A 26875-nucleotide genomic window follows, 5' to 3' on the forward strand; every position below is an offset into this window, starting at 1 on the left:
TTGCAATAGCTGCAGTTTTTGTCAATGAAACCTCTTCAGGTCAATCTATTTTCACTTCGAAAAAGTGGACAAAATATCTTTAAAATAAATGCTTTAAATTAGAGATTGACTTTTATATGTGATTGTAGAAGTCAATGAAAACGTTAATGCGTTTCTTTTCATTTACTTTGTCTTCATGTGTTTAAAAATTTTGCCTTTGGTTAATAAATGAAATAGAATGCAAGAAAAAAGATCATGCCAGTGGGTAATGCTCCAAAGTCTAAATATCAGATGATTTATTCTAAATTCAAATGATAGACTTGGTTCAGAGTTAATTTTTCTTATGTAAGTCAGAGAAGGAATAGGAAAATACCTATGAGTATCCATCTAGGTGAGATAAATGATTCTTCCAGGATCTGAGATGTTGCCAATTTCAATTCCTCTGATTTGCCACAAGGAATCAATATTTCAGCCTCTATATGAGGAGTATACAAATTATACTTTTAAAATATTTTAAATGGCCACAAAGCAAGTTCTAAAATATTTTCTATTTATTATATTCTAAAGTACTTCAAAGTATATTCCAAAGACAAAATGAGAGAAACATGTCCTTTAAGCCTGGTTAAGTTTGCTTATATTTGTCATGTTAATGTAAAGAACATGCTGATATCATTTTTCAGTTATGAGGAAAGCTATTTTTGTCTTACTTAACATTATATTTCTTCAACTTGACCAGTCAACGGGAAAAACAAATGTTTTCTGCAAAAGCAATTTGTGGCTTCCACTTTAGAATTATATTCCCTATTCACACTCTGGGACTAGAACAGGGACTGGCCACATTTTAGAGCTGTAAATCTAGCTCAGTGCTTCCATCTGACATTGCATTGATCCTTAGAGAGAAAGGGAGAAGGGGGCCAGTTAACAAAAAGCTTTAAATGCCAAACAGGAGTTTATATTTGAATCTTGAAGTAATATAGAACCACTAAAGTTTATTGAGTAAGAAGTGACATGGCCAATATTGTATGTCTAAGTGTCATGAAATAATACTACAATGTCCTGAATAAGAGAAGTTGAGGAATACTCAAAGGACAGTAGAGGTCCATTGTAATAGGAGGAGGCTACAGCATATTACAAGCAAGGAATTGCGCAAGAGAAAAAGGAAAAAAAGGAAAAAGAATATTTGAAAAAGAGCAACTAGTCACAAAGTAAGAGTGATTGATAGCAAATGGGCAGCCTGTATACTACATAAATAGCCACACAATATCTAGAAATCTTGGATGAATGTTCCCCACCATGTTGGGTAGTACCCTCAATGGGAGACTTATTAGTCTATGTGGAACAGAATACCCTATAAATAGGATAATCAGGTATGATTATTGAGATATTCATTGTCCCCACCTCAATGAAATCTTTCTGATACAGCTCATTATATAAGAAATCAATAACTTTAATTAAAATCCTAATTGGTCTGGCAAAACCAGCTACATCTTTACTATCTGTAAGTCTCTCTTGTTCTCCAGTAACAATGATAGAAAATTCTAGAATATTAAGAACTAACCAAAGAAACAGTTTTCGAGGTTGTTTTTCGTGCTTTGCCTCAATAATGCGACAAAGTCTTCTATTGCTTAAAAACAACTCGTGGAGAATATTTATCACATTTAACTCTCATTTCTGGTAATTTTTAGGAATTTGCCATCACCACCATCATCATCATCAGGGAATAGATCAACAAAGACTTTTGTTTGCCAAATCTTTTTAGTTTAGTTTAGTAGGGTCCATTAAATGTACTTGAACAAAATAAAAATATATTTCTCTAAAAATGTTCATTAATCCTACATGTCATTAATACATCATAGTTGTTTCCACTCAGTAAGCCTTTGTTCATGAGGTTATGAGTTTTTATGGTGTTTTTTTCATTGTTTGTAATCCTCATATGACATGATCTCAAGGCTCTTCATTATCCAGCTCCCCCTTCTCTGGATACACTCCAGCTTATTCATGTCTTTCTTAAAGTCCAGTGCCCAGAACTGAACACAGTGTTTCAACTGTGATCTCACCAGGGAAATGAATAGAGAGACTATCATCTCCTTATTCCTGTAAGCCATGCCTTTCTTAATGCAGCACAAAATAACAGTAACTTTTTGCCTAAACAGCATGCAGCTGACTCATTTTGAGCTTTTAGTCCACTAGAACTCCCAGACCTTTCCAACCATGGCTCTTCTATTCTATACTTCTGCGGCTGATTTTTTTAAACACAAGTATAATTTCTGACATTGATTGTGATTGATTTTCACCTTATTAGATTTATCCCAACACTCTAGTTTGTTAGGATAATTTTTCTTTTATCCTGTCTCTGTCACACAGTTTGTTAGCAAATTGGGAGTGACCAGGACCAAGGTTCCATGTTCTGGGAAACCAAATGCCATTTTAGGACATAAATTCAAGTCATCTCTCTCTAAGACCTTCTCTCTTCCATTCTACCAACATTTCCACCAACATTCAGGGTTCACAGAAGTCCAAAAAGGGCTCTGTAAAACCCCTGTATTTCAATAGTCTTTCTCCTTCTTCTTTACCACAAGACACTGATAGAATACATCACTTAGATTTGTAGAAATCTTAGCCCGATGCAAAATCTAGTAACCTTCCTTAAAAAGAATTAGGAAAACTTGATCCCATCAGCTAAAGGTCTATTATTTCTTTCAACATCAAAACACCTAGCTAATGTTGAAAGAGTATAGAGAATAGAAAATAACCACTTTTTAGAACCCAGTGAGCATAAAGACTACTGAATGTTCCTAAAGCAAATATTAAGACTGCCGAGAATAGTCATCTGCAGACTTAAATGTGTTATCTGGGAGTTTTTCTAGGTACTTGTTCATTCATTCATTGATTTCCACTGCTGTCATTTAATTTCATTTATTTCTAGGTACATTGGAATGAGTGCTAGACGTGGAGGACTTGGATTTAAACCCCAAGTTTGTTCCTTTATAACCTTAAAAAAGTCACTTCCCTTTTCTGAGCTTTAGAATCCTCGTCTATAAAAAGAGATGACTGGTTTAAATGATGTTTAAGGTCCATTCCAGTCCCAAACCTATGATGCTACTCTCCTCATATGGCTTTCTGACTTCTTTCCCTGAGCTCAAAGATTGTCTTATTTTTTCAAAGACTTGCTGGCTGGTTGGTTCTTATTTGATAGACATGCATAATAAGGTATAAATGGATGATTAATAGGGATAGTGTTCTTGATAATAGTTACATTTGGACAGCTTTCAATTTATCTTGGCCAAAAGAATAAGTTAGGATTTTAGAGACTTTAGCAGGTAGGGGGTTGGAATTTGTGAGTGCTCCTGAAAATATACACCATGTAGGTCACCATTTTATCTACCTCCTCTAAATAGCAGAAATAACTCTGTTGGAGTCATCTTTGCCATCTCCTTTTTCTCCCGTATATATAGGCCATTGGGAACTTGGCCCTGATGATTTGAGATAAAAGCTTTAAAGTATAGTAAATTGTATTTTATAGACCTTATTTTTATGAGAGAGGCAGCATGTTGTAGTTATTGGATTAAGAACAGGCTTGAAGCAAGAATACTTGGGTTCAAGTCTCACCTCTGACATTTATTGGCTCTGGGGAACTCTCTAAGACAGAAAAGCCAATTTGCACTGGTGGAAGAAATTTCCTCACTAGGACTCTCTACATCATTGAAATCACAAGTATAGCCCCTCTTCCTACCCCTTATTCTTTATAAAGGGCTTTCCTTTGGACAACTTTGCAAAGTAGAAGATATGTGTATTCCATATATAGATATTATTGGATTTGATTCTCATCATAACATTATACAGAGAACTTTATACTATTTACCAAGTACCATATATATGTTTATATTAAGTTATCACATGCATTTATTACATATTATGCATACAAATTACATGTATGGTTATATTTTATATTTGCTATCATATATGTAACATTGATTTTACATATCATATTTGTGTGTGTATATGCATATACTTAAAGTGCTTTGTAAACCTTTAAGTGATATATAAAAGTCAGATAATCATGGCCAGGATTAGAACCCACATGTTCTGATTCCAAACTTGCTATTCTTTCCATTACATCATTCTAGTAAATTGGTTGAATACATCTTTTACATGCCAAATGTTTTCATCCTTGGGGAAGAGAGTGACATGAGAGGACCTTAACGATCCATGATATATGTTCAGAATGTGTAGCGTGCCCCATCCCTAAAAGTCAAATCTCATCTAGTGGAGTGTTTTTTGATCCAAGTTTAAATTTCAACTTTGCAATTTAAAAAATTACAAAATTAACTTCTAAGATTCATCACTTCAGCCACAAAAGTCCTAAAATGCTTACAGCGAGGGTATAAAAAAACTTTAAGATATTGTTATTGAAACTTTTCCCCTATTTTTCAGTACCACCAAATATTCATGGTTCAGATGAACTTACTCAGCTGACTGTCATTGAAGGAAGCCTTATTAGTTTGGTATGTGAGTCCAGTGGCATTCCACCACCTAGTCTCATTTGGAAAAAGAAAGGTAAGACAAGTCTTTTCCTGTTCTTTCAAAATATGAATTCTTTTTAAAATCAAATATTTTCTCTTATTTTTGTCACCAATATGGAAATTTATTTCAGGGTTTTTTTTCTAGGTCTCGATTTTGCATTCATATAAAAAAGAATAGCCTTAAACATCCAACTATATTGTTGTAGAATTTGCATGTTTCTCAATTAACATCACCCTTCCAAACTCAGAAATATTTGTATCACTGACTGAATCTCAGAAGAGAGCATGAAAATAATTTTTTCTTTCAGTGTTAGATTATAAAATTAGGCACAGAGTAGAATGTCTAACCTAACGAAGCATCTGTGCCAAAAGCATATAGGAGGTCTTCTGCTGTGGTGGCAACACTACACTTTGAGTGGGAAGACCTGGATTTGAACTGTCAGCCTCTCAGCTTCATTGATCTCATCTGTCAGATGAGATGGTTGGACTAGATATACTCTTAAGATTTCTTAAAGTTTGGTGATACAATTAAAATCTACTATCGTTAACACTAATTTTTGATGTTTAAAGTTTATCTTTGAATATTCATTATGGAATGTGCTTTTTAAGCAGTTGTTTTTTAATTAGGATTCTAGATTGAGCCTTATCAAAGTTTTGTCTTAAGATATGGTCTTAGACTAGATAAATTATCCACTGATTCCTTTCTTTTTTAAAATTGAGTCTCTCTATCTCACTATTTTACAGAACAAATTCACAACAGGTATCAGAAAGAAAATTTGAACCATTTCTCTTTTTCTAGTGTAGGACAGTGTTCAGCTCCCTAAATAAGTAGCCTTCTAGCTCTCATCTCCCAATGACACATGATTGGCTTTACCCCTACTGTGGCTTAAAACTCCCATAGATAGATGCCCCCATAACTGACCAATTCTTTTTTATCTTTTTTACCTTTATCAAGTTGAATTTCATTTTTTGGTTTCTATTACTTCCAAATCTGAATTTTTGCAAAAGGAGACTTATATGTAATATGTGACAAACAAGACTATTTTTCCCTCAAAGAGAGAACTGAGTATATTCCATGCTCATGACAGACAGAGGGAAGTTAAACATGTGAATCTATTATATCTTTTGTTAAATACTCATCTTTTTGATAGGCACTTTGCCTGTTGGTTATTTGAACAAAGAAGCTATCACATAACATCTAGCAAAGTAATGAGCACAAATTCTGAAACTGGATGTTCTTTTCAGGGTCTCCAATACTGGCTGATTCCACAGGGAGAGTCAGGATGTTATCTGGAGGCAGACAGCTGCAGATTTCGATTGCTGAACGGTCTGATACAGGATTATATACATGTATTGCATCAAATGTTGCAGGGAATGCAGAGAAAAAATATAATTTGCAAGTTTACAGTAAGTCAGCAAGACTTTTGCATACTTTTCTTTTTCTTTATCACTCTCTTTTTCTTTTTACTATTGTTAGGACACAACCAAAACTTTAAAGCTGTATCATAACACTCAACTATCTGGCAGAAAAGTGAAAAATTAAATCAATTGTCAAATAATCTATTTGTATAATTCCAGGTCTGGATATTTGGAGACACTGAAATATTTGGTGTCAAGTAGACAAATGTTTTTAAATGGAAAGTTTTCCAGTCATACAGTCTACAGTCACTGCAGAGAGGTAAAAAAGAATGAGATTGGGGGAAAAGGCCATTAGATTTACGTTGAGACTTAGATTAGGGCCATTAGATGTTGGTAACTATAGCAAGAATAGCATTATTTGAATGATAAAGTCAGAAGTCAAATTTTAAAAATTTTGGTAGAGAGTGAAAGAAGAGAAAAGGGAAGCACTTGGCTTTGGAGTTTAACTGAGAAGGAGAGAATTGATATGAGATTAAGAGCTACTGTGATTGGTAGCATCCAGTGAGGCTTTTTTAAGGCTGAGAGAGATGATTGTTTCTTGACCTCCTTCGATGACTGGACCATCTCTTCTTCCAAACCTATGTTTCCTGAAAAATATTTTAAGCCACTTCTTGAATGAACTAAGTCATCATTGGCTCAAATGCCATAGCCTAATTGCTCCTATTGATCTCCTTTCCATTGTTTTTGGGGTTACTTACAGTTTTGATTCTCCAGAGGTTATGGTATTCCATATTATATATCCATATAATAATCCATATTATCATCAACAGAATATTGTAATAAAAAGATAGTTCTGTTTTAGGAGAAAACAAAAGCATTTTTCTTGAGGAGAAAATATGTCCTAAGCAAGGCTTCTTAACCAAGTGTCCCTCAGCTTTTTAAGAAGTATTTTGGTATCTATTTAAATATAATTGATTTTCTTTGTAATTCCATCTATTTTAGTTCTTTCTCTTAAAACCTTATTTGGGCTTACCCAGAAGGCCAGAAGGTCTCATCATACAGAAATGGCTAAGAATCCTTGAATAAACATATTTGAAGGCAGTACACAATATATATTTCTAAATGACCATAAAAATCTAGTATTTGATAAACCCAGAGATCCTAGCTTTGGGGACAAGAACTCACTCTGTGACAAAAACTGCTAGGAAAAATGGGATGGCAGAAACTAGGTATAGACCAATATCTCACACCCTGTATCAGTAATAGCAAACCTTTTAGAGACCTTAGAAACTGAGTGACCAAACTGCAACCCTCATGCTGCATGTGAGTCCCCTGCCTTACCCCAGACAGTGGTAGGAGGAAGCACTCCCATCAGAGTGCTGGGTAGAGGGTTGGGTCATGTGAGAAATGTCCTCAGGCATGGTGGAGAGGGAGAGGGGAACAGCCCCCTCCGGCATGCTCCGGCACATGTGCTATAGATTTACCAACACAGCCCTCTACCAAGATGAGATCAAAATGGGCATATAATTTAGACATAAATAGTGATACTATAAGCAAATTAGGGGAACAAAGAACAGTTTGCCTGTCAGATCTGTGGTTAAAGAAAGGATTCATGACTACAAAAGAGGTAAGGAACAGTACAAGATGTAAAATAGATATTTTGGTTATATTAAACCAAAGATACTTGAAGGTATTCATGTATGTTAAAGGTAAAAACATTATATTTTTTCATTGCCCTCCTTATGATTTCAGTCTTTTCCTGAAAGAAGATGCTAAAAATGCTTTATAGATCCTATCAATTAGGGATCTTCTAATACTGATACATCATTGTATCTAATACCATGGTACATATGAGAAACTTAATAATTATAAATAAGTTTTGCAGGTTTTTATAAAGAAGTGTTTTGCTAGAACTTAGGAAAATCTCTATGTCTTAAGGCCTCAGTTTTATGGAAGAGATGGATAAGATCTCCTCTAATCTGTTCTTTAACTTTCATTTTGAATTTTCAAACTCTAATGTAGTTAGATCAAGAAATTTCATTATATTTCCTCTATATAAGGCTGTGTGCAAAGAACGTGAGCTTCAAACGAGGGTTTGTCTAAGACAAACTAGTGTTAGAAAAACAAAAAAAAAACACTTCTAGGAAATTTTTAATCAAAGACATAAAGAGGCTTATTTTTCATGCCCTCAGAAAATAATTTCTCCAACAGCATCCTTTCTTATACAATTTGTCAAAATTGTTTTATCTTTTATGGTATAATGGAACATTTCCTCTATCCATTTATCATCATAACTTCTACAATTCCAGGGTTTTCTTTCATGATCTTCTTTCACAGAGTTGACCCTGTTTATTCTATTTTTGCTTATCTGAAAATACTTGTTGTAGTTCCTGAAGCAAAGAGTTGAATTTTACACTATCTTTTTCTCTCTTCTTCTCTAGCCCGTCCAACCATATCAAGCAACAATAACCACCCTGCTGAAATTACTGTGACCAGAGGAAAAAGTATTACTTTGGAATGTGAAGTACAGGGTATTCCCAAGCCATCAGTGACCTGGATGAAAGATGGGCGCCCCTTATTTCCTGGGAGGGGAGTGGAGATTCTCAATGAGGGACGCCTCCTTCAACTGAAAAACATCCATGTGTCGGACACTGGCCGCTATGTGTGTGTGGCAGTGAATGTAGCAGGAATGACTGATAAAAAATATGATTTGAGTGTTCATGGTGAGTAAAAAGGGCAAAGTAAATTAAACAGATAATTTTGAGCAAGCTATTTTTTTCTTTTCAGTTTGATGCCCAACATCCTGAAGGTTAGAGATATATCTTGCTTTCCATCTTCTGAAAAGTCATTCTTTGTACAGTCCTGCAGTTTGTCATGTATACTAGCTGGATTCTATTACTTTCTATCCTAGCTCCATCTAGCTTTTATTTGTTTTGTCTTGTTTTGTTTTTGCTGAAACCAAGAAAAATTATCTCTCTTTTTTAATTAATTATGAAAAATGAAATAATAAAATTTATATATATGCCTCAAAATATTTAGAACCAATTCTACCCAAAGAGTAGGATCTAGGAAGGAATATCATAATTATCTAGGCTAAGAGAAACCTTAATGTAGACCACTTTTATAATTTTTTGCTCTTTTTGACTTTCACTGTACTTTCATTTTCTTTAAGGCAGCTGAGGACTATATGCTAGACAATGAACATAAGATGTTCATTGAAATGAAAATAAGTATATATGCACGAATGTGCTCCATGTGCAATATAAATTTAAATGTCATGGGAGCAGTATTGATTTTAAAAACCATTACATTGATATCATGAAGCCAGGGAAGAAATATTTTGTTTTGTTTTTCAGTATTAAGGAACCAAGATGTGAACTAAGACCTAATAGGCATGAGAGTCCCAAGGTACCAACAGATCATCTTTTGAAGGAAAGACAATGGAGAAAAAAAAAAGTTATGTTATGCTGATTTGTTAAGAGTAGCTTTAAAAAGTATCTGGCCTAAATGACCTTTCTTGTTCCTCATTTGGTATCATTAAGGACTGTACCATGAAACTAATCTTTAGTTTTAACCTTATTTCATGATCACAAACTGGACCATTAACCCCAGTAAGTAGATTGTAGCAGCAGTCTGTAAGAGTCTGGGCTAGAGGATATGAGGACCAGAGTCAATTGTCACTTTGGGGTAGCAGAGAGGCATAGTTAGAAGACCTGGTAGATCCATACTGCCATTTTCATAGACCAAGAAGAGAAAAATCTTGAAGTTCATTGTTTCTCTTTAGTCCTTTGCTGCCAGTTAGTGGATTCTTCTTATTTTATTTTATTTTTCTAACAAAAAAATGTGATAAGAGAAAACAATTTCCATTGGGTATTGGTTTTGCATTAATTTAAATACTTTTGTATTACAGTCCCTCCAAGCATTGTAGGTGACCAGGAGGTACCTGAAAACATAAGTGTGGTGGAGAAGAATCCTGTCACACTGACCTGTGAAGCATCAGGAATTCCCCTACCTTCAATAACCTGGCTTAAAGACGGATGGCCCATCGCCCTAACGAGTTCCGTGAGAATTCTCTCAGGTATTAGGAAAATAGATACCATTGCTTTCAGATGATACTTTGTACACTGGGCTTCTCCAGAGGCCAGAACTCTTGGTGGTACAGCACAGAGTGGCCACAGCTAGGCACAATTTCTCCTCTGTGTCTAGTTACTTAGTATTTTGGATTTTGTTCTGGAGTTTACCATAAAAACCAAATGTTGGAAGTTTATTTAGAACAGTTTTCAGATTAGTTAAGGCTATTTGAGGGGATATCAACTGACATGTATTAAATGGCCTCTGTGTGCCAGGCACTGGCCATACAGAGAGAAAAAAATGAAATTTCCTCGGACCTAAGTTAAAATAGCTAACATTTATATAGCACTGGCTGGCTTGCAAACCAATTGCCATATATTATTACAGTAGATCTTCACAAAAGTCACATGATGTAGAGGCTGTTATTAACCCTGCTTTATAGAGGAGGAAATTCTGAGAAAGGATTATATATCTAGCACATATCTGAGGTAGAATTATAACTTAGGTGTTCCTAATTCCAAATATAGTGCCAGAATGCTAGAGAATAAAGCTACTAAAGTACGTAAAAAAGAAATTGGGATTCAGAAACATCACAATAAACTGGAAATAATGGGCTGACACTACTAAGATAAAATTGATTGAGAATTATAACAGATAGCATTTATGTAATACCTTTAGAGTTCGCAGAGTGCAAATATTATTTCATTTGATCTTCACAACAACCCTGGGAGGGAGGTGCTATTATTATTATTCTCATTTTATAGTCAAACCTGAAGCAGAGAACTGAAGTGACTTACCTAGGATCACACTGGTAGTGTCTGAGACCAGTTTGAACTTCTGATATTCCAGATTCTTGGTCCAGTGCTCTATCCATTGCACCACTGAGCAGCCTAAATAACTGTGAAGCAAACTCAGAAGATTCACAAGTGAAGTCTAGATAGGGGGAGAACCTTAGCAATTCATATAAAAAAAGACCTAGAGTCAAACCTGAGGACTAACAGTGAATTATGCCTCCCACATCTTGGGGGACTGGCGCTATGGAATATGTTGTCAGACATGGTCTACATGCTGATTTTGTTTTACTTAATAAATGGATTGTATTGCTGAAGAGTGGAGGGACAAAACCAAAGGAAACATGATAAAGGAACAGTGATATAAAAAAAGAAAAGAACATCACAACTTTGGTTGTCTGGAAATCTAATTTTGAATGTGACCTGAATACTTAAAAATTAACCTTTGCACAATCTTGGGCAATATTAATGGAAATGTAGTTTCCAGAACAAGGTACATAAAAGTCCCCCAGACTCCAAACTGGACAGAGTTTATCTGAAGTATTTTTATCCACATTTTATCAGAAACACTGGCAAACTGGAACTCCATCTAGGAAGGGCAAGTGTGACAGGGAAAGGTCTCATCTGGGAAGAAGTGAAAGGAACTAAGATTGTATATCCTGGGAAGGAAAATCTTAAACAGACTTGATAGCTTTCTTCAAATGTTTGAGAAATATCATGTAGAAAAGAGAGTACCTTATTCAGTGTCTCTCCAGAGGTAAAAGCTTAACCTAAAATGAAGCACAACTTTTTTAAACAATGAAAGTTACTCAAAAGTGGGATTTGCTTTAGTCAAGTTAAAAAACAATTATTAAGCAATCACTAGGTGCCAAACTCTGGGGATGCAAATAGAAGTAAAGAGAAAAGAGGGTCCTATCCTAAAAGGAGCTTTTATTCTTTTGAGGGGGAGATAACATATAACAGGAATGAAAGAATAGAGGGAGCTAGGAAATCCAGAGAATGAAATGCGTCTGGTCTGAGTCCTTCCTCAAAAGAGAGATTCCAGGAAGACCCCACCAATGAGAGAAGAAGGCTGAGGGAGAATAGAGCTGAAGTGTATTGGCAAAGCTGGTCAGGGTCTTTCCTCAAAATCGAGATTCCAAGATGAAGTTACCGATAGGAGGAGTCCACAGGAACTTGATGAGGCCATTATCTCCCTATCGCCTTATATCGACCGAATAAGCATCTGTTGAGGATGTTGGCATCTCCTAAGAAATGTACTTGGCAGAACTAGTTTTGAAATCCAACTCAGCTAACATCTATCCTCATGGATACACCAAATCATTGGACTTCGCTGGGTCTCTGTTTCTTCATCTGTAAGATCAAGTGGCTTGGTGCTGGAAAGAGTGTTTTATATAATTCCTTAATTTTATATATGAGGAAACTGAGACCTATAGAGGGTAAGTGACCTGACCAAGGTCATATAGATAATAAGCAGAAGAATCAGGATTTGAACCCAATTTCTCTGCCCAATCCAATACTCTTCCCCACTGTGCCACACACTTATGTGATATGACCAAAGGTCTCTTTCACTGTGAGCATGCTAAGATTCTAAAGACCAAAGAAATTGTAAGTAGATGGTATCAAAGATTTTGTTCAGCTCCAAAATTATATGATTTAAGTACACATATTCAAGGAGCTTGAAAAGAATATTTCTATGATATTAACTATATTATTAGAATGAATAATCTTTTAAGAGCTTTGTTATTTCTGTTTCAGGAGCTATTTCCTCTTGTATGGCTCCCATTTCCATCGTTTTAGGAGTGCTTCTAGTCTCTGTTGATTTTAAGAATGTACTAGAAGTTTCAAAAATTATTGCTAAATGTTGGTTGTAGAACATTGCACATAGTGTTTTATAGTCATCAAAGAGCTTATGTACTAATCCCTAAAGCATCCTTCCTTTCCTCCCTCCCTGGCCCCCACTACCTTCCCCTCTGCCCAGAAGAGTACAGCAAATAACCAAACCCTATTGATGAAAAGTGGGAACACTTAACAGCCAAACCAGAGCCCTGTGGGATAGTTAGAAGCTGGGCAGAGTGATGAACTGGGGTTTTTTGGTTGATTTGAAAGAGTGGGGATTTTGTTTTCATTTGTTTTGCTTGAACAGCTGCTGGAGATCCATGAGCTAACAGATTCAAACTATTTCACCCTGAGGCTCTGCCAAAGGAGTTGTTCAGTAACAAAATCTGAACCTTTGCCTTGCACAAGAGATGAATGAGTATCAGATGAATGGCACATGACTTGTTGACATTCAGCTTTTGCCCAGTTTGCAGCATGCTTCTGGCTCAGTAAAAATCTGTCCTCCTGAGAGTTTTAAAGTACAGCTATTTTGAAAACAGTAATGGATTTGGTGACAACCTTGCCGTCATTATTAAGTGGACCAAAGATAGATAACTGCTGAGCAAAGTGAAATGATTCCCCATAAATATAATTTGTTTTCATAATCTTTTTTTGTTTTCCATTTGGATTAAATAAGAGACCTGTAAGCACCAAGAAACATTGGTCATGGGATTTAAGTGGTGGCAATTTGTAGAGTTTGGATTACTTGTGAGTTTTTGGTTGTTTAAATATCTCTAGACTGAAGTTGGAAGCAGTGCTAGATCTGAAATCAGGTGACTGAGGTCTGAAACCAGCCTCTGCCTTTCAGTAGGTAAACAACAATGAATGAGGTGCTTTTCTACATATGCCTTAGTTTTTTCATCTCTAAAATGAAAAACAAATTGACTAAACCCCTTCCAAACATAAGTCTATATGCCTATAAAAGAATTAAACCCCTAATTCTAGCTAGGATTAAATTGCCAAAGCCTTTTCTAATACTTAATATTTTCTTTCTCATATTTAGACTATACAAAATAACTGATAGGGCTAATGTCAGTTAAAAAACAAACAAATTTAAAAAATAATTCCTGATCCTGAAGGGAAATTAAAAGGCAAAAATAAAGCTAAAATCTAAGGAAATGATCATTAATTAGAGACTAGCTGGTTAATTTTTTTACACATGGGACATTGTTGTCATTTGAAAAATGACAAAAGAGACAATTTCAGAAAATCATGTGTAGTACAAACTAATGCAGAGCAAAGAGAGCAAAGAACCAGGAGAAAAAAATTACACAAGGACAATAACATTGTCAAAAAAGCCAACTCTGAAAGATTTAATTACTATGATCAATGCAATGACCAGCCATGTTTCCAGAGAACCTATAAAGGCAACAAATATTACCTGCCTCCTTACAGAGAGATCATAAATTCATACTATAAAAAGAGATGAGATTTATTTTTTGAGACAACCAAAAAATAGAGGAATTTATTTCTTTCATTGTGCTTATTTGTTACAAAGATGTGTTTTCCTTTCCATTTTTAACTGTTAGGAGGGAAAGTGTTTATTGTTTCCCCTCAAAAATGGAACCACTGAACTTAATAATACAAAGCAGAGAAAGAAAATTCAGAAGGAAACACAAACACAACAAAAAGTAATGTGAAATTTATTGCATATTTTAAAAGGCAAGTAATATAAAATGGAAGACCATGTTTCACATACAGTTTTCTTTTCTTTTATTCTGTATATGAAAATGCCATTTTCTGTTTTGATTGCAATATTAAAATAATGAATTATATTTTAAAAATATAAGACCTGGAAGCGTTAGTGGCCTCCAAACTCACCATGAGTCAACATTGTGACATGGCTGCCAAAAATACTACAACTCTCCTAGGTTTCATAAAAGAATAATAGTTATCAGAACAAGGAAATGATAGTTCTCTTGCACCAGCTATATCACACATTGTCTACTATACTTATTTCTGGGTGCCACATTTTAGAAATAACAATAACAGCATCATATTTATATATTGCTTTAAAATTTGCAAAACTAGATGAAATTCATACAGAAAAGTATTATCATGATAGCAAGAATAGTAGATAATCATTATAGGAACTGAGATTGTTCAGTCGAGAGAAGAAAATACTTAAGAGGGATGTGATACAGTTTTTTAAAGTATTTGAAGGGCCATTTGTTTTGTGAAAGAAGAGAAATAGACTTGTGGAAAAAAACAAGGAACAATGATGGAAGTTGCAAATTCAAATTTGTCCAACACTTATTAATACCTTTTATGAGCAAAACACTATACAAAGAGACAGATTTATGCTTGTCATAAGGAAAAAATTTCTAAAAAGAAATTTAAAATATGCTAATGTAGAATGTGTTGCCCTAAGAAGTATTAGATTGTCCCTCAACTGAATTGAAGTCAAATGCCATTCCACCAAATCTCATTGGAGTGGCCAAATTTCTTCAGTGGATTTTACCTGGTATTATTGAAAATAACTGGATCATTAGCTAAAGAGCAGAGGAATTGGGTTCAAATGCTGTCTGATCCACTTACCACCTACAGTCCTGACTAAATTGTCTTACCTCTGTGGTATATAGATTAAATGACCTCTCAGATAGCCTCTTGCCCTAAATGCACTTATTATTAAGTTTATCTGATGGTTCATCTATCTAGGAGGAAGGATGCTACGGATGATGCAGGCTAGAGTGGAAGATGCTGGCCAGTACACTTGTATAGTAAGGAACACAGCCGGTGAAAAAAGGAGAATCTTTGGTCTCTCTGTGTTAGGTAAGTAGATAATCCATCCAACTTGGACACTAAATTGACCCTCAACTGTTCTGGGAGAAAAGTAGAAATTTATTTCTTGCTTGGTTTTATAATTATATTTCCTTGAGTTTGATCCCAGAGCTGTCACACTGAGCAAGAATATCTTGATAGTCAAGTCTACCTATCCATTTATCTTTCTGTAATCGAAGAACTTTCTGCAAGTTACTTTTTATCCAGAGTACTGCTTAGTTCCTGATTTTTTGCCACTGATTTTGAAACTTTTACCATAGTTTGCAGTAGCTGATTATGATTCAACTTGGCTTTCGATATTCATTTTTCTTATTTGTATCTACTCTCTATTGTGTTCCTCTGTATACTGGTAAAGATCAGAACTAGTATGTTACTTAGAAAGAAACGCTTATGTTCTTTTACCATCAAAAGATGTAGCGTACCTTCTCTAACCCCCAGAACAAAATAGTATTATATCTGTTGATATACTGTAAAATTGTTAACAAGTGTATTAGGATCTTAGTCTAATTTATACATATCAAGCCTTACTCTCTCTTTTCATTAAACATATGAAGCAATTTTTTCATTTTCTAAAATTTGATTACAATGAGATTCATTATAATCTGGTAGACAGAAGTGTTATAGCTTCAAACCACAAAATAATATAAAGGATTATATTTATGAAATTGCCTAGTATGCTGACCATAGTTGCTATTGCAAATCTTCTCTCTCCTGAAGTCTCTAATACCATCTCAAAACCCCTTTCCAAGGTTAGTTTTGGTTCTTAAAAGAATACCCACCCTCTAGGTGCAACGTGACTTCTTTGTTCTGTGCAGTTGAGGTTTGAATACACTATAGGACTTCTGAGGGAACCCAATGAACCCCCTTCACCAACATTCCATCTCAGACTAGTTTAAATGTAAAAACTTCCATCTCCTTCCCTCTTTCCCCTTTCTCTCTCTCTGACTCCCTCTTTCTCTCTTTACTCCCCCTAAGACTCAAGCCAATGAAGATTACAACTCAACTCATCCACAGGGCTAGACGAGTCCTAAATGAATATTGATACAGTAACTATTTAGTACTATTTGGCAATTGTATCTAAAAACTGTATTATTTTTACTTTATTTTTCTTTGCTTAGTGCCTCCTAGCATTGTTGGGGAAAATACACTGGAAGATGTGAAGGTGAAGGAAAAGCTCAGTGTTACGCTGACATGTGAAGCAACTGGTAAGATGCATTTTATTTTTATCCAACTCATAGATACTATTAATTCATATAATATCATGTTCATAGGATAACATTACATGAGAAAAATTCAAGTCTAAGAAGCATATTAAGACCAAAATTCAGTTTAGCTTACAGCAAAGAAAACTAGAGTCATATCATTATTGGTTAACAATCAGAAATTATATTTCCTAAAGGGAATCCAGTTCCACAGATAACCTGGCTAAAAGATGGACAGCATCTCATTGAGGATGGCGATCACCAAATTATGTCTAGTGGACGTTTTCTTCAAATTACTAATGCCCAAGTGTCAGACACTGGAAGATATACCTGTGTGGCTTCTAATACTGCTGGTGACAAAAGCAAAAGTTTCAGTCTCAATGTGTTTGGTATGTATATTGTTTTATTCAAATTATATGTATATATAGTATATGTTTTATATATTATACATGTATTAATTATATTATATTGTCTATATTATGTATTTGATATTATATAATAATAACAGCATATTTTCATAGGCTAAGTTCATCTTATTCTACAGAATTTTTTTTAGAATAGAGGAACAAGGAAGGAAACAAGCATTTATTAAGCATCTGTTCTCTCCTTGGCACTATTCTAAGGACCTTACAAAATGTTTTCTTATTTGATCTCTGGAGCTCTATCATATAAAAAGTTGTAGGGCAATAATAGAAGGATAAGGTATCTTTTAAAAGAAAGAATATCAGGAAACAATGTGTTTTGGACTTGCTATGAGTGTTAAAATATTCCATATGTCATATGTATATGTTCTAGATGATATTTATGTCTTTGTGAAGTAAAAGTGAATTAATAATTAAGAATGATAAACATTGTGTGTTATGACTTTTGGATATAGGAATGAGTCTAGATTCTTAATTGCAAATTATAATTTTACAATTACAAATGTACCTCTTAATTTACCGATGGCATTCATTTTACTAAAAATTGATTAAGCAGATTACTAAAAAAATTACATGATAGAAGTATTTAAAGCATTTTGCTCAGGCATGTAAGGTATACTCATATTATAAGTTTATAATATAATTTACAATTCATGAAAACCCATGAAAAGTTAAATGACAGAAAGTAACGTATGATCAAATTCCAGATAATTGTTAAGATGATAAGTAAATACTAATTCAGGAGAGGGAACCAATCCTTATGGCTAAGATAGTCAGGAAACGGGTATATATAAGAGATGGAACTTGGGTTAACCTTTAAAGGAGAGCTAGGTTGTGGGACATTGGGGAAGGGTAAATGGGAGAATAATGAAAAACATGAAGGTAAGAAGTGGCATGTTAGCAAATAGATTTGATTGGCAAGAACAGAGTATTCATACTCAAGAGACGAGAAGGAAAGATTTATTAGGACCAGCCAGGCTAAGGTATTAATAATTCATCTCATAAGAAGTAAGGAGACTTTACAGTTGGTTTAAAAAAACAGAGGGCATTACTTGATTAAAACAGTGCTGTAGAAAGATTTAATTAATATTGTTTAAAAATAGAAAGGAAAGGAAAACAGGGGTAAGATGATCAAAGAAAGCCTTATAGACATCCAGATGTGCAGTAATGAACATCTTAGTAATCATTCTGAACAAGAAATACTATTTACTTTTAACTCATGTGCCAAGCCTACAAACAAGTATATGAACATATAAATTCAAATGTATGCAAGTAGTATATCTTTCAGGACTTGAGAGCAACATCCACCAAACTAATAAAAGTATAAAGCTTCTTAAAGTTGCATTTCTTTAATGAAAATTTGCCAAAATTTTTTGGCTTCTTTTTAAAGCATAGTTCCATATTTTAACTTTTAAATATAGTTAATTTTTTCAACAGAGTAATACTTATTTGTTAACTAAAGATGGGAATCTATTCTGACATATAATAATGAAAAATAAATTATTTGTGCAAATAATCATGGTTTAGGTTTTTCTTTTTTACCTTCTGTTAATATGTTCAATGAAATTATGAAGGTAGACAGCCGAGATAAGAAACGTGTGTGTGTGTGTGTATATGTTGTATATCTATCAATATGATGAGGATATATGTAGATTTTCCTTGATCAAGTTCTTATTGTTTTTCAGTATCTCCTACTATTGCTGGTGCTGATAATGATGGTAGTCCTGAAGATGTAACTGTTATTCTTAACAGTCCCACTTCATTGGTCTGTGAGGCATATTCATATCCTCCAGCTACTATCACTTGGTTTAAAAATGGAGCTCCTATAGAGTCAAATCAAAATATCAGGATTCTGCCAGGTAATTATGTCTCTTCTAATTATCAGTGTATATTTGTTAGCCTTCCAGATATTATTATAACAAAAGCAAATTTTAGCCATTATTAATAGAAATAATTAAATTCATGTGTATTATCTTAGATTCTTTTCTCTGTTCTCTGGGAAAAGTCAGGTCTTCGCTAAGTATTTAAAAGGTAGTGTACATTAAAGGAGAAACTAGCTAGTAGCATGAATTTAATATCTATGGAAAGTGGCACCTATGAGAAGAATTTGATAAAAATCCTCATATCAGAGATGACATTTTCTTTTGATTTTTTCTTTAAAGAAATTTTTGAAAGCTTGCAACTAATAAATTCAGTACAGCCTAATTAATTGTACACTAGGTACAGAGGAAATGTGGCATGCAAAGAAAATCACATAAATTTATAGACTTTGCTTATACACTAATTCTTACATAATAGTTGGCACAAGGATTTAGGTAGGACTTTAGTCTCTGTTTATATCTAAAAGTGTCTTGTACAGGATCTTTTGATCTAAAATTAAATGACCTTTATCCTAAATTTAAACCAAGCTCAGTCTTAATTCATTTTACTAATTAATTTTCATTGTACTATCACTTTAAAGAAAAATAGTCAGAGACCGAGCAAATAATATTCCAGTAACTCAATCTTACTACTGTTCAAGGCTCATGTTAGGAACTAGTAGGAGTTAAATTTGAAAAGGTAGAATGAGTCCAAATTATCGATTAGAATATGAGATCCTTGAAGGCAGGGATTGCCTTTTGCCTCTTTTTGTGTTCCCACTATTTAGTATAATGCCTGGCACATAGTAGTTATAAATAAATATTTACTGACAGACTGGCTGATGTGGAGATGAAAATTAATATAAAAGAACTAAATATTATTTTATAAAGTTTTATTAATAATAAACTAACTAAAAAAACTAACTAAAAAGGTACTGACCAGCCTGTTATAGGAGAGCAAAAGAGCGAGAAGGAGGAACTACAGAACTTATAAAACAGTAACATGACCACGCTAATGTGGAGGTGTAGGAGAGATTAAAGGGAATTTGGGGAAAATACTAAGGGACTTCTGGGGGATGAAGTCCAAGGGTTCAAAATCTCCATTTATACACTCATTAGATAACCTTGAAAATCAGACCAAACAACTTTATCATGCGAGATCAAAAAGGATAACTCAACTACCAGATTCAAAGCAAAATTTCACCAGTGTACAAAAATTTTAATACCAGAAGCCTCTATGTCATGAAGACTTATTTTTCCCTCCTTTTCTTCTTTCTCTTTCTTTCTTGTTCTCATCTTAGCTCCCTCCTTCTCTCCAGCTCTGAGTTACTAACCTCTGAATCTACAGAGAGCCAGACATCGAGACTACAAAAGGACAGAGTAGTTTATGATAGACAATTCAGTCTCTATTTTATTGGTCTTTGATATAGTTAGGGTGGAAAAAACACTGCTAAAGACAGTGGAATTCCACTGAAGACTTTTGATCAGGTAAGTAATATGAAAGTAGTATACAAAGAAAAATGTAACTGTTAATGATGGACAGGGTAGGTTGGATGACAGTAAGATGAAGTAATTAGGGGAGGCAGCTGCAACAGGGAGACACTCAGACTAGAGACAGAGGTTACTGGGGAAGGAAGGCTGGATTCTTCCAGGGAAAATGGTATTTTCTACAGACACAAAGGTTAGGGCCAGTCAGAAATGGTTTGAATCTGACTAGAAGGCTTTCTAGTCAGTTTCTCAAGTCCACAAAGAAGGAGTCCCAAAGCTCCTCCCTGTCAGAGAAACCGAAGGGTTTCCAGGAGAAAGTATAGAGACAACTACTTCCTCTCAAGTTGGACGCCTCCAGCTTCCCTCAGGAAAATAAAGAGAACAATTCCTTTCCTCCTTCAACCCTCAATTATCGTCGAGCCAGTGATTTAGCAAAGGGTGTGATTAGGTAACAAGGGATTTATTAAAGTTTCAGGGTTGATCATGAAGGAGAGAGGAGTATAGGGTTTCTCTAACAGCTGCTAGGGAAAAGCTCCAGGTGGGGGAGGGTAAGCCCTACTTGTCTACGGGGGAACTAAATCCTCAAAGTCTAATTGCTACAACCCCAAAATCCCCCCTTCTCCCAAAGCCCACAGGAAAATCAGGAAAGTAATAGGGGAATGATATAGGGAAGATCAGGGAAGGTCCAGAGAAGTTAGCTAAGCTCCAAATGTTCAAAGAAAAAGCACAGATTCAAGGCAAGGTTTCAGCCTGAAGGCAGAGCCCAGTTCACCCCTCCGCTCTCCACAAGCTTCTGGGACCAACTCAAACTTTGTCAGAGTTCTAAGGCTGGCTAACTGCCAGAAGTTCTACAGTTAGGATTTGCATGGTAAATGCCTTGATTGCATCTCTGCATTACATAGACCACAGTTTAATATAAAACTTGACTTTCAAATATGACACAAGAAGATCATCAAAAAGTAAACTTGAAAGAGAAATCATAAGGGACTCAATAAGATTAAACTCTTTATATTCCTATATAGGAAGATGATATATATATATAAAACCTAGGAATTTCATCATGTTTAGGGTTAGTTAGGACTCTACATAGAGAGCATGAGAGGAAGTCAACTATGTTAGGATGACCTAAAAAAATGGGTGGGTAAGAAAGAATGATCTGAACTTAGAGAAGTGGGGAGAGGAAAAATGGAGGAAAGTATCTTACAAAAAAAAAAGGTGAAGGGCTTTTCTAGGATAGAGTGGGGGAGACAAGCAATGCTTGGATCTTACTCTCATCGAAATTGGTTCAAAGGCAGAAGAAATGTTTTTGAGAGACAAGGTAAAAAGAGAGAGAGAAGTATAAAGGAAAGAAAATAGATTGGAAGGAAATGCAGTTAGAAATCATTATTGTGAATGTGGATGGAATGAATTCATTCATAAAACAGAAGCAAATAGCAGAATGGATTAGAAACACTTTTGAAACAGACACAGAATTTAAATAAGGGGCTGAAGTATAGACCTTTTATTAATTTATATCAGACTTTGTTTAAGTCACTTACTATTTCAAAATTTTCTTTCTAATAATAGCCTAGAAAAAGTAATGTTTCAGAAGTCTGCTACTGGTCAGATTTCAGGTTTTAAAATTCTTTACTTTTCCAGGAGGGAGAACTCTACAAATCCTAAATGCTCAGGAGGACCATGCTGGTAGATACTCTTGTGTGGCTACTAATGAAGCTGGGGAAATGGTAAAACATTATGAAGTGAAAGTCTATAGTAAGTATCTCAGTGTAAAGAAAGACATTGTATTTTTTATCTCATCTTTTTAGATTATTTTTATGTCTGCTTCTCTTTTGAATTTATACATATTTTACTACTAATTATAAAGATTACTATTTCATATCATTTACTTCATTAAATATTGAAAGCAAATATATTAAATACCATCAATGTATTCCCTTTTCTCTGACCCCTTAAATATAAAGAAAGTTATCTTCTTTTGGGTACTAACCACCCAATTCTGGATTTCTGTTTTTTTAAGCTTTTCATTTTTATCTTCTATATCCCCTAGTCTGAGTCATTGTCCCTTTACACCCCAAAATATTGTTTATCAGCAGTTAGAAATTTGAGGTCATTAGTGATCTTTGGTTCTGTGGGAGAATAGTAGATAAATAAAACTTCCAGTTTTCCATATAAAATATGACATAGCTAGCCATTATTAGTAGTAATAATTACATTATGAGTTTTTTTCTAGTTTTGATTATGAGTGACGTGAATTGGTTCATATTCTTTGATGGAGGTCCCTTTGTGACTCTCAAATATGCATGTATTGCCAGGGTTTAGGAATATGGCTTTGAAACTAAATGACCCACATCAAATTTGACATTTTGACATTGGCATTGTTCAAATGAAGTAGAAGTCCTTCATATAATATATTGTTTTATAAAATGTTGATATAGTTACATAAAAAGTACATGATGATATATAATATTTAAAGTTTACAAAGTTCTTTATATGTGTTGCCTCATTTGGTTCTCACAGTTAATCTTGGGATTATGGCCATTTTTAACCTTTTTTATAGTTGAAAAAAGTCAAGTTCAAAGAGATTGAGAGATTTGTCCATGGTCAAGATTTGAACCTACTTTTCCTAAATCTAATCTGCAATTCTATCCACCATTTCACATTATCTTTTCTGTAAAAAAAAATGATCATTACCTTCCTTTTCTTGTCAGTTTATTGCCAAGAAATTCTAAGCATTTTTAAAATGTTATATGGTATCATGCAAATATAAAAGTGAATCAATTTTTGACTTTTTGAAATTTATTTTCGTGCAGTTCCACCTATAATTAATAGAGGAGACCTTTTGGGACCAGGTCTCTCTCCCAAAGAAGTGAAAATCAAAGTCAACAACAGCCTAACCCTAGAATGTGAAGCTTATGCGATTCCTTCTCCTGCCCTCAGCTGGTACAAGGATGGACAGGCCAGTCACCAACTTTTTCATTTAATTTTTAGTTAATATTGTGAGCTGGTTTTTAAAAATAGATTCAAATATATCCTGTTGCACAAGTCACTTAGTTTCTAAGGAAAAAAATTCAAGACAGATTATGAAACTTAAAAATTGACATGCTGTTAACAAATATATAATATTATTCTATAAAATTGCACATGATTTATATAAATATATGCACGTATATATATATGTATATATATAAATTGCTTGTGGTTCTTTTTAAAACATTTTTGATGTCTTCAGTTTTCACGTTACCTTCATCTGCTAAGATATCATTTCTCCCTTGTCCCAGTTGAGCCATCCCTTGTTATGAATAATAAAAGAGAGAAAAAATAGTTCAGCAAAACGAATAGTAGTACATCAGCCAAGTATAACATGATATTTAGGATTCCATACCTATCATCTCTTGTTTTGCTCCAAAGAAGTGAAAGCAGTGTATTCTCATAAGTCTTGTTTAGGACGAAGCTAGGTCATTGTAATTTCTTAGAATATAGTTTTGATTGTTCTGCTGTTTGTGAAAATTTGGCCATGCAAAGAGGGTTTTCCTTTCTCTGTGACCCCACAGAGTTAGTGGTTAGAATCTGTCAAGCTCGATCAAAAGAAATATCAGTTAGCAAAATTATAGTCATGTACACATCATTGTAGATCTTAGAGTTGTACAGCATTTTGTGTCTGGCTATCTTAAACTCTTTTACAAATCAGTTCACGAGAATTCTTCCAGATGGGATAGGTAAAGCTGAATGTGACCATTAAGTATTTATAATTCACTGTGCAAAAGAAAACTTTTTAAAATAAAGCACAGATCACTTAGTCTTGTGATCAGACCACATGTTGTTATTTCTCATTCACTAGGTTTATTTTCCATGAATGTCCTTAAAGCTTGGGTGCTGATGTGGCTAAACCAAAATAGGATTTTATTACTGTTAACACCACTCAATACAGATGTGGAGTAACTAAGCTGCTGATGTTTGTGGTGGTTTGCACATAATTAACCTAATGTCCAGCAAAATTTGTGTCAGAGAATTTGAATTTTTGGTCATGTTTTGAAATACCCAAAGAGAAAAGATTGATTTTTCAGATCCCAGATGGATTTTACAACACTGGCAGCTAGAAAAATTATCTCAGCTTAGATAATAAGCAAATTTCATCTGGAAGGCATTGCAGGAGAAAAACGGAACTCCCACCATGCTGTGTTTATAGATTCTTCTCTAATTGTGACTGTTTCATAATTGATTATTAAGTCTATGTATAAATTCCTTTGAAATGGAGAGAACATCTTTTTATTTTAGTCTTCTTTTCTTCTCTTCTATTTGATAATTTAATACTTAGAATCTTCTTACTGACTCTTGGGGATGAAAGGAGAGTCCTTTTACTGAGAAAAGCAGTTATTTTTGTTTGATAGCTTTATCTGATAAGGAAAGTGTGTATATATGTATGTTTATATATATACATATACACAAAGATGTATGTATATAGATATAAATATAAGTTCTAAAGTTGACTCATATAAGACTTTCATTAGCTTACTCAATTTATGATTATTGTTTCCTCTCTCTAAGCAGACAAAATAATATAATAAAATCTTGATTTGCCAAGTTACTATTTTTTTCCCTTCTTTCTGCTACTAATCGTCTCTAGAAGAGTGAAACAGGGGAAGCAAGAAACTGTTAAATATGGTTGCTTGTTAACAATTCTTACAAAAATTTTGTTGGTGCTGACTAAAATGATCTTGGGAATTACATGGTAGTTTCATTCATCCATGATGTCATTTTTCCATGTTGGCACAAATAAGTGAAATTTAATTATAACTTGTCAACTTTCAAGAGGATCTTAAAAAAGGATTGGCAGTGTTTGAACACAAGTAAGGTGAGAAGTGTTGTAGCAAAGCACTTTGAATGCAAGAATTAATACACTAATTATTAGTGTTTTTGAGAAGATATCAAATCACAGGTGTATTCATAAAAGCACACTAAAACTGGAAAATTTCAGTCATTAATGAAGAACTCTGGTATACTCAGATTAAAAAAACATTGAATTTGGTACAATTCAGTGTATAACAATTCTTTTAAGATCTTTTCCTTTGAAAAACCAGTTCGTCCAATGGATTTTACTGAGAAGTTGAATTAATTGACAATTCCATTTGCAGCAATTCTAATGTTTCTTTTCTAGCATTGTGACAATTCCTGAGAATTAAATTTTATCACAAAGAAATGCAGTATTTATTGATTCATTTCAAATACACTTCAAAATTATTTCCATTGACATTGAAAAAAATCAACACAAGCTATAACAATTAAAATTCATTTTAAAAACAAAAATAATTAAAGAGAACTAAATTAGAAGGACTGATTAGGTTTTTCTTTTCTAATCATGGAAAGGAAAGTGATGAAAATACTTTTTCAGAGATAAAACTGCTAGTATCTATTTTATATGAAATACTAATCAAGCATAGAATAATGGAAATAATATTGAATTTAAAGCCAAAAAAAAAGACAAAAATTCTATTTCTGTCCCTGCCAGTGGCAACTCTCTGACCTTGAAACTAAGCCTGTTTCCTCATCTATAAAATGGAAATATTGCTACTTGTACCACCTACTTCAAAAGTTGTAATAAGGATTAAATGAGACAAGTTACATGAAATCATAGAAATTCAAATTATTATTTCTACATTGTCTTCAAGTCTTGTTAAAAGTATTTAGGCGGTCTCTTGGGAAATTGGAGGAGAAAATATACTGTCTTTAAAATAAGATGGTCATATAATACCTCATGTTAATATTGTTTGTGTTACATCACAGCCTCTTAAATCAGATGATCATGTTAATATTGCTGTCAATGGACGGACACTTCAGATAAAGGAGGCTCAAGTATCAGACACAGGTCGATATACATGTGTAGCATCTAACATCGCTGGAGAAGATGAATTAGAATTTGATGTGAATATACAAGGTAACAAGAAAATAAGAGAATGTCCTAGCCTTGGTAATAAAACTCACATCATTCTGATATTGATGATGTTTAGATACAGGTTCAGTAATCATCTCAATGAAGCTGACTCTTAGATCTATGTATCTAACCCTAGTCTCCCTCCTGAGCTCAAGTCATATTAATTACCCACTACTAGCTAGACGTTTCCAACTGGTTTTCCCATGACATCTCAACTCAACATGTCTAACACAGAAATGTGATCTTTCTTTACAGATTCAATTTCATTCCTGACTTTCCTTTTTCTATTGAGAGTAGCAGCAGCCTACCAGCTACTCAGGTTCACAACTTTAAAATCATCTTTAACTACTCTCATATTTAATCTGTTACCAACACTTTTTGAATTTATTCTAATATTTCTTGTGATTTCTCTAGGAAAAGAGGGTTTTTTTGCACTGGGAATTCCCTATACTAATAAAACCTCAAGTCTAGCCCTTTTCCTTTTATTTAGCATTTAAATCCATTTACATTTAGCCATATCATATCTTACCAGACTGATTTTCACATTATTCCCAATCATGCATTCCAGGTCCCAGCATATTGCCCTACTTACC

General features: G+C 34.0%; 1 protein-coding gene across 1 annotated transcript in view; it reads left to right on the top strand.

Annotated features, from left to right (window-relative positions):
- Positions 1–26875, top strand: part of HMCN1 (hemicentin 1) — a 526219-nt gene that overhangs the window by 354196 nt on the left and 145148 nt on the right. The window contains exons 43-53 of the mRNA XM_044672125.1: positions 4414–4536; positions 5748–5909; positions 8303–8584; positions 9772–9939; positions 15260–15373; positions 16501–16587; positions 16782–16973; positions 18692–18865; positions 21992–22105; positions 23164–23309; positions 26135–26285. Of these exons, the coding sequence (XP_044528060.1) occupies positions 4414–4536; positions 5748–5909; positions 8303–8584; positions 9772–9939; positions 15260–15373; positions 16501–16587; positions 16782–16973; positions 18692–18865; positions 21992–22105; positions 23164–23309; positions 26135–26285 (1713 nt within the window). The remainder of the gene's footprint in view (positions 1–4413; positions 4537–5747; positions 5910–8302; positions 8585–9771; positions 9940–15259; positions 15374–16500; positions 16588–16781; positions 16974–18691; positions 18866–21991; positions 22106–23163; positions 23310–26134; positions 26286–26875) is intronic.

This window comes from Gracilinanus agilis, chromosome 4 (assembly GCF_016433145.1).
Source record: "Gracilinanus agilis isolate LMUSP501 chromosome 4, AgileGrace, whole genome shotgun sequence".
Taxonomy (NCBI): Eukaryota; Metazoa; Chordata; class Mammalia; order Didelphimorphia; family Didelphidae; genus Gracilinanus; species Gracilinanus agilis.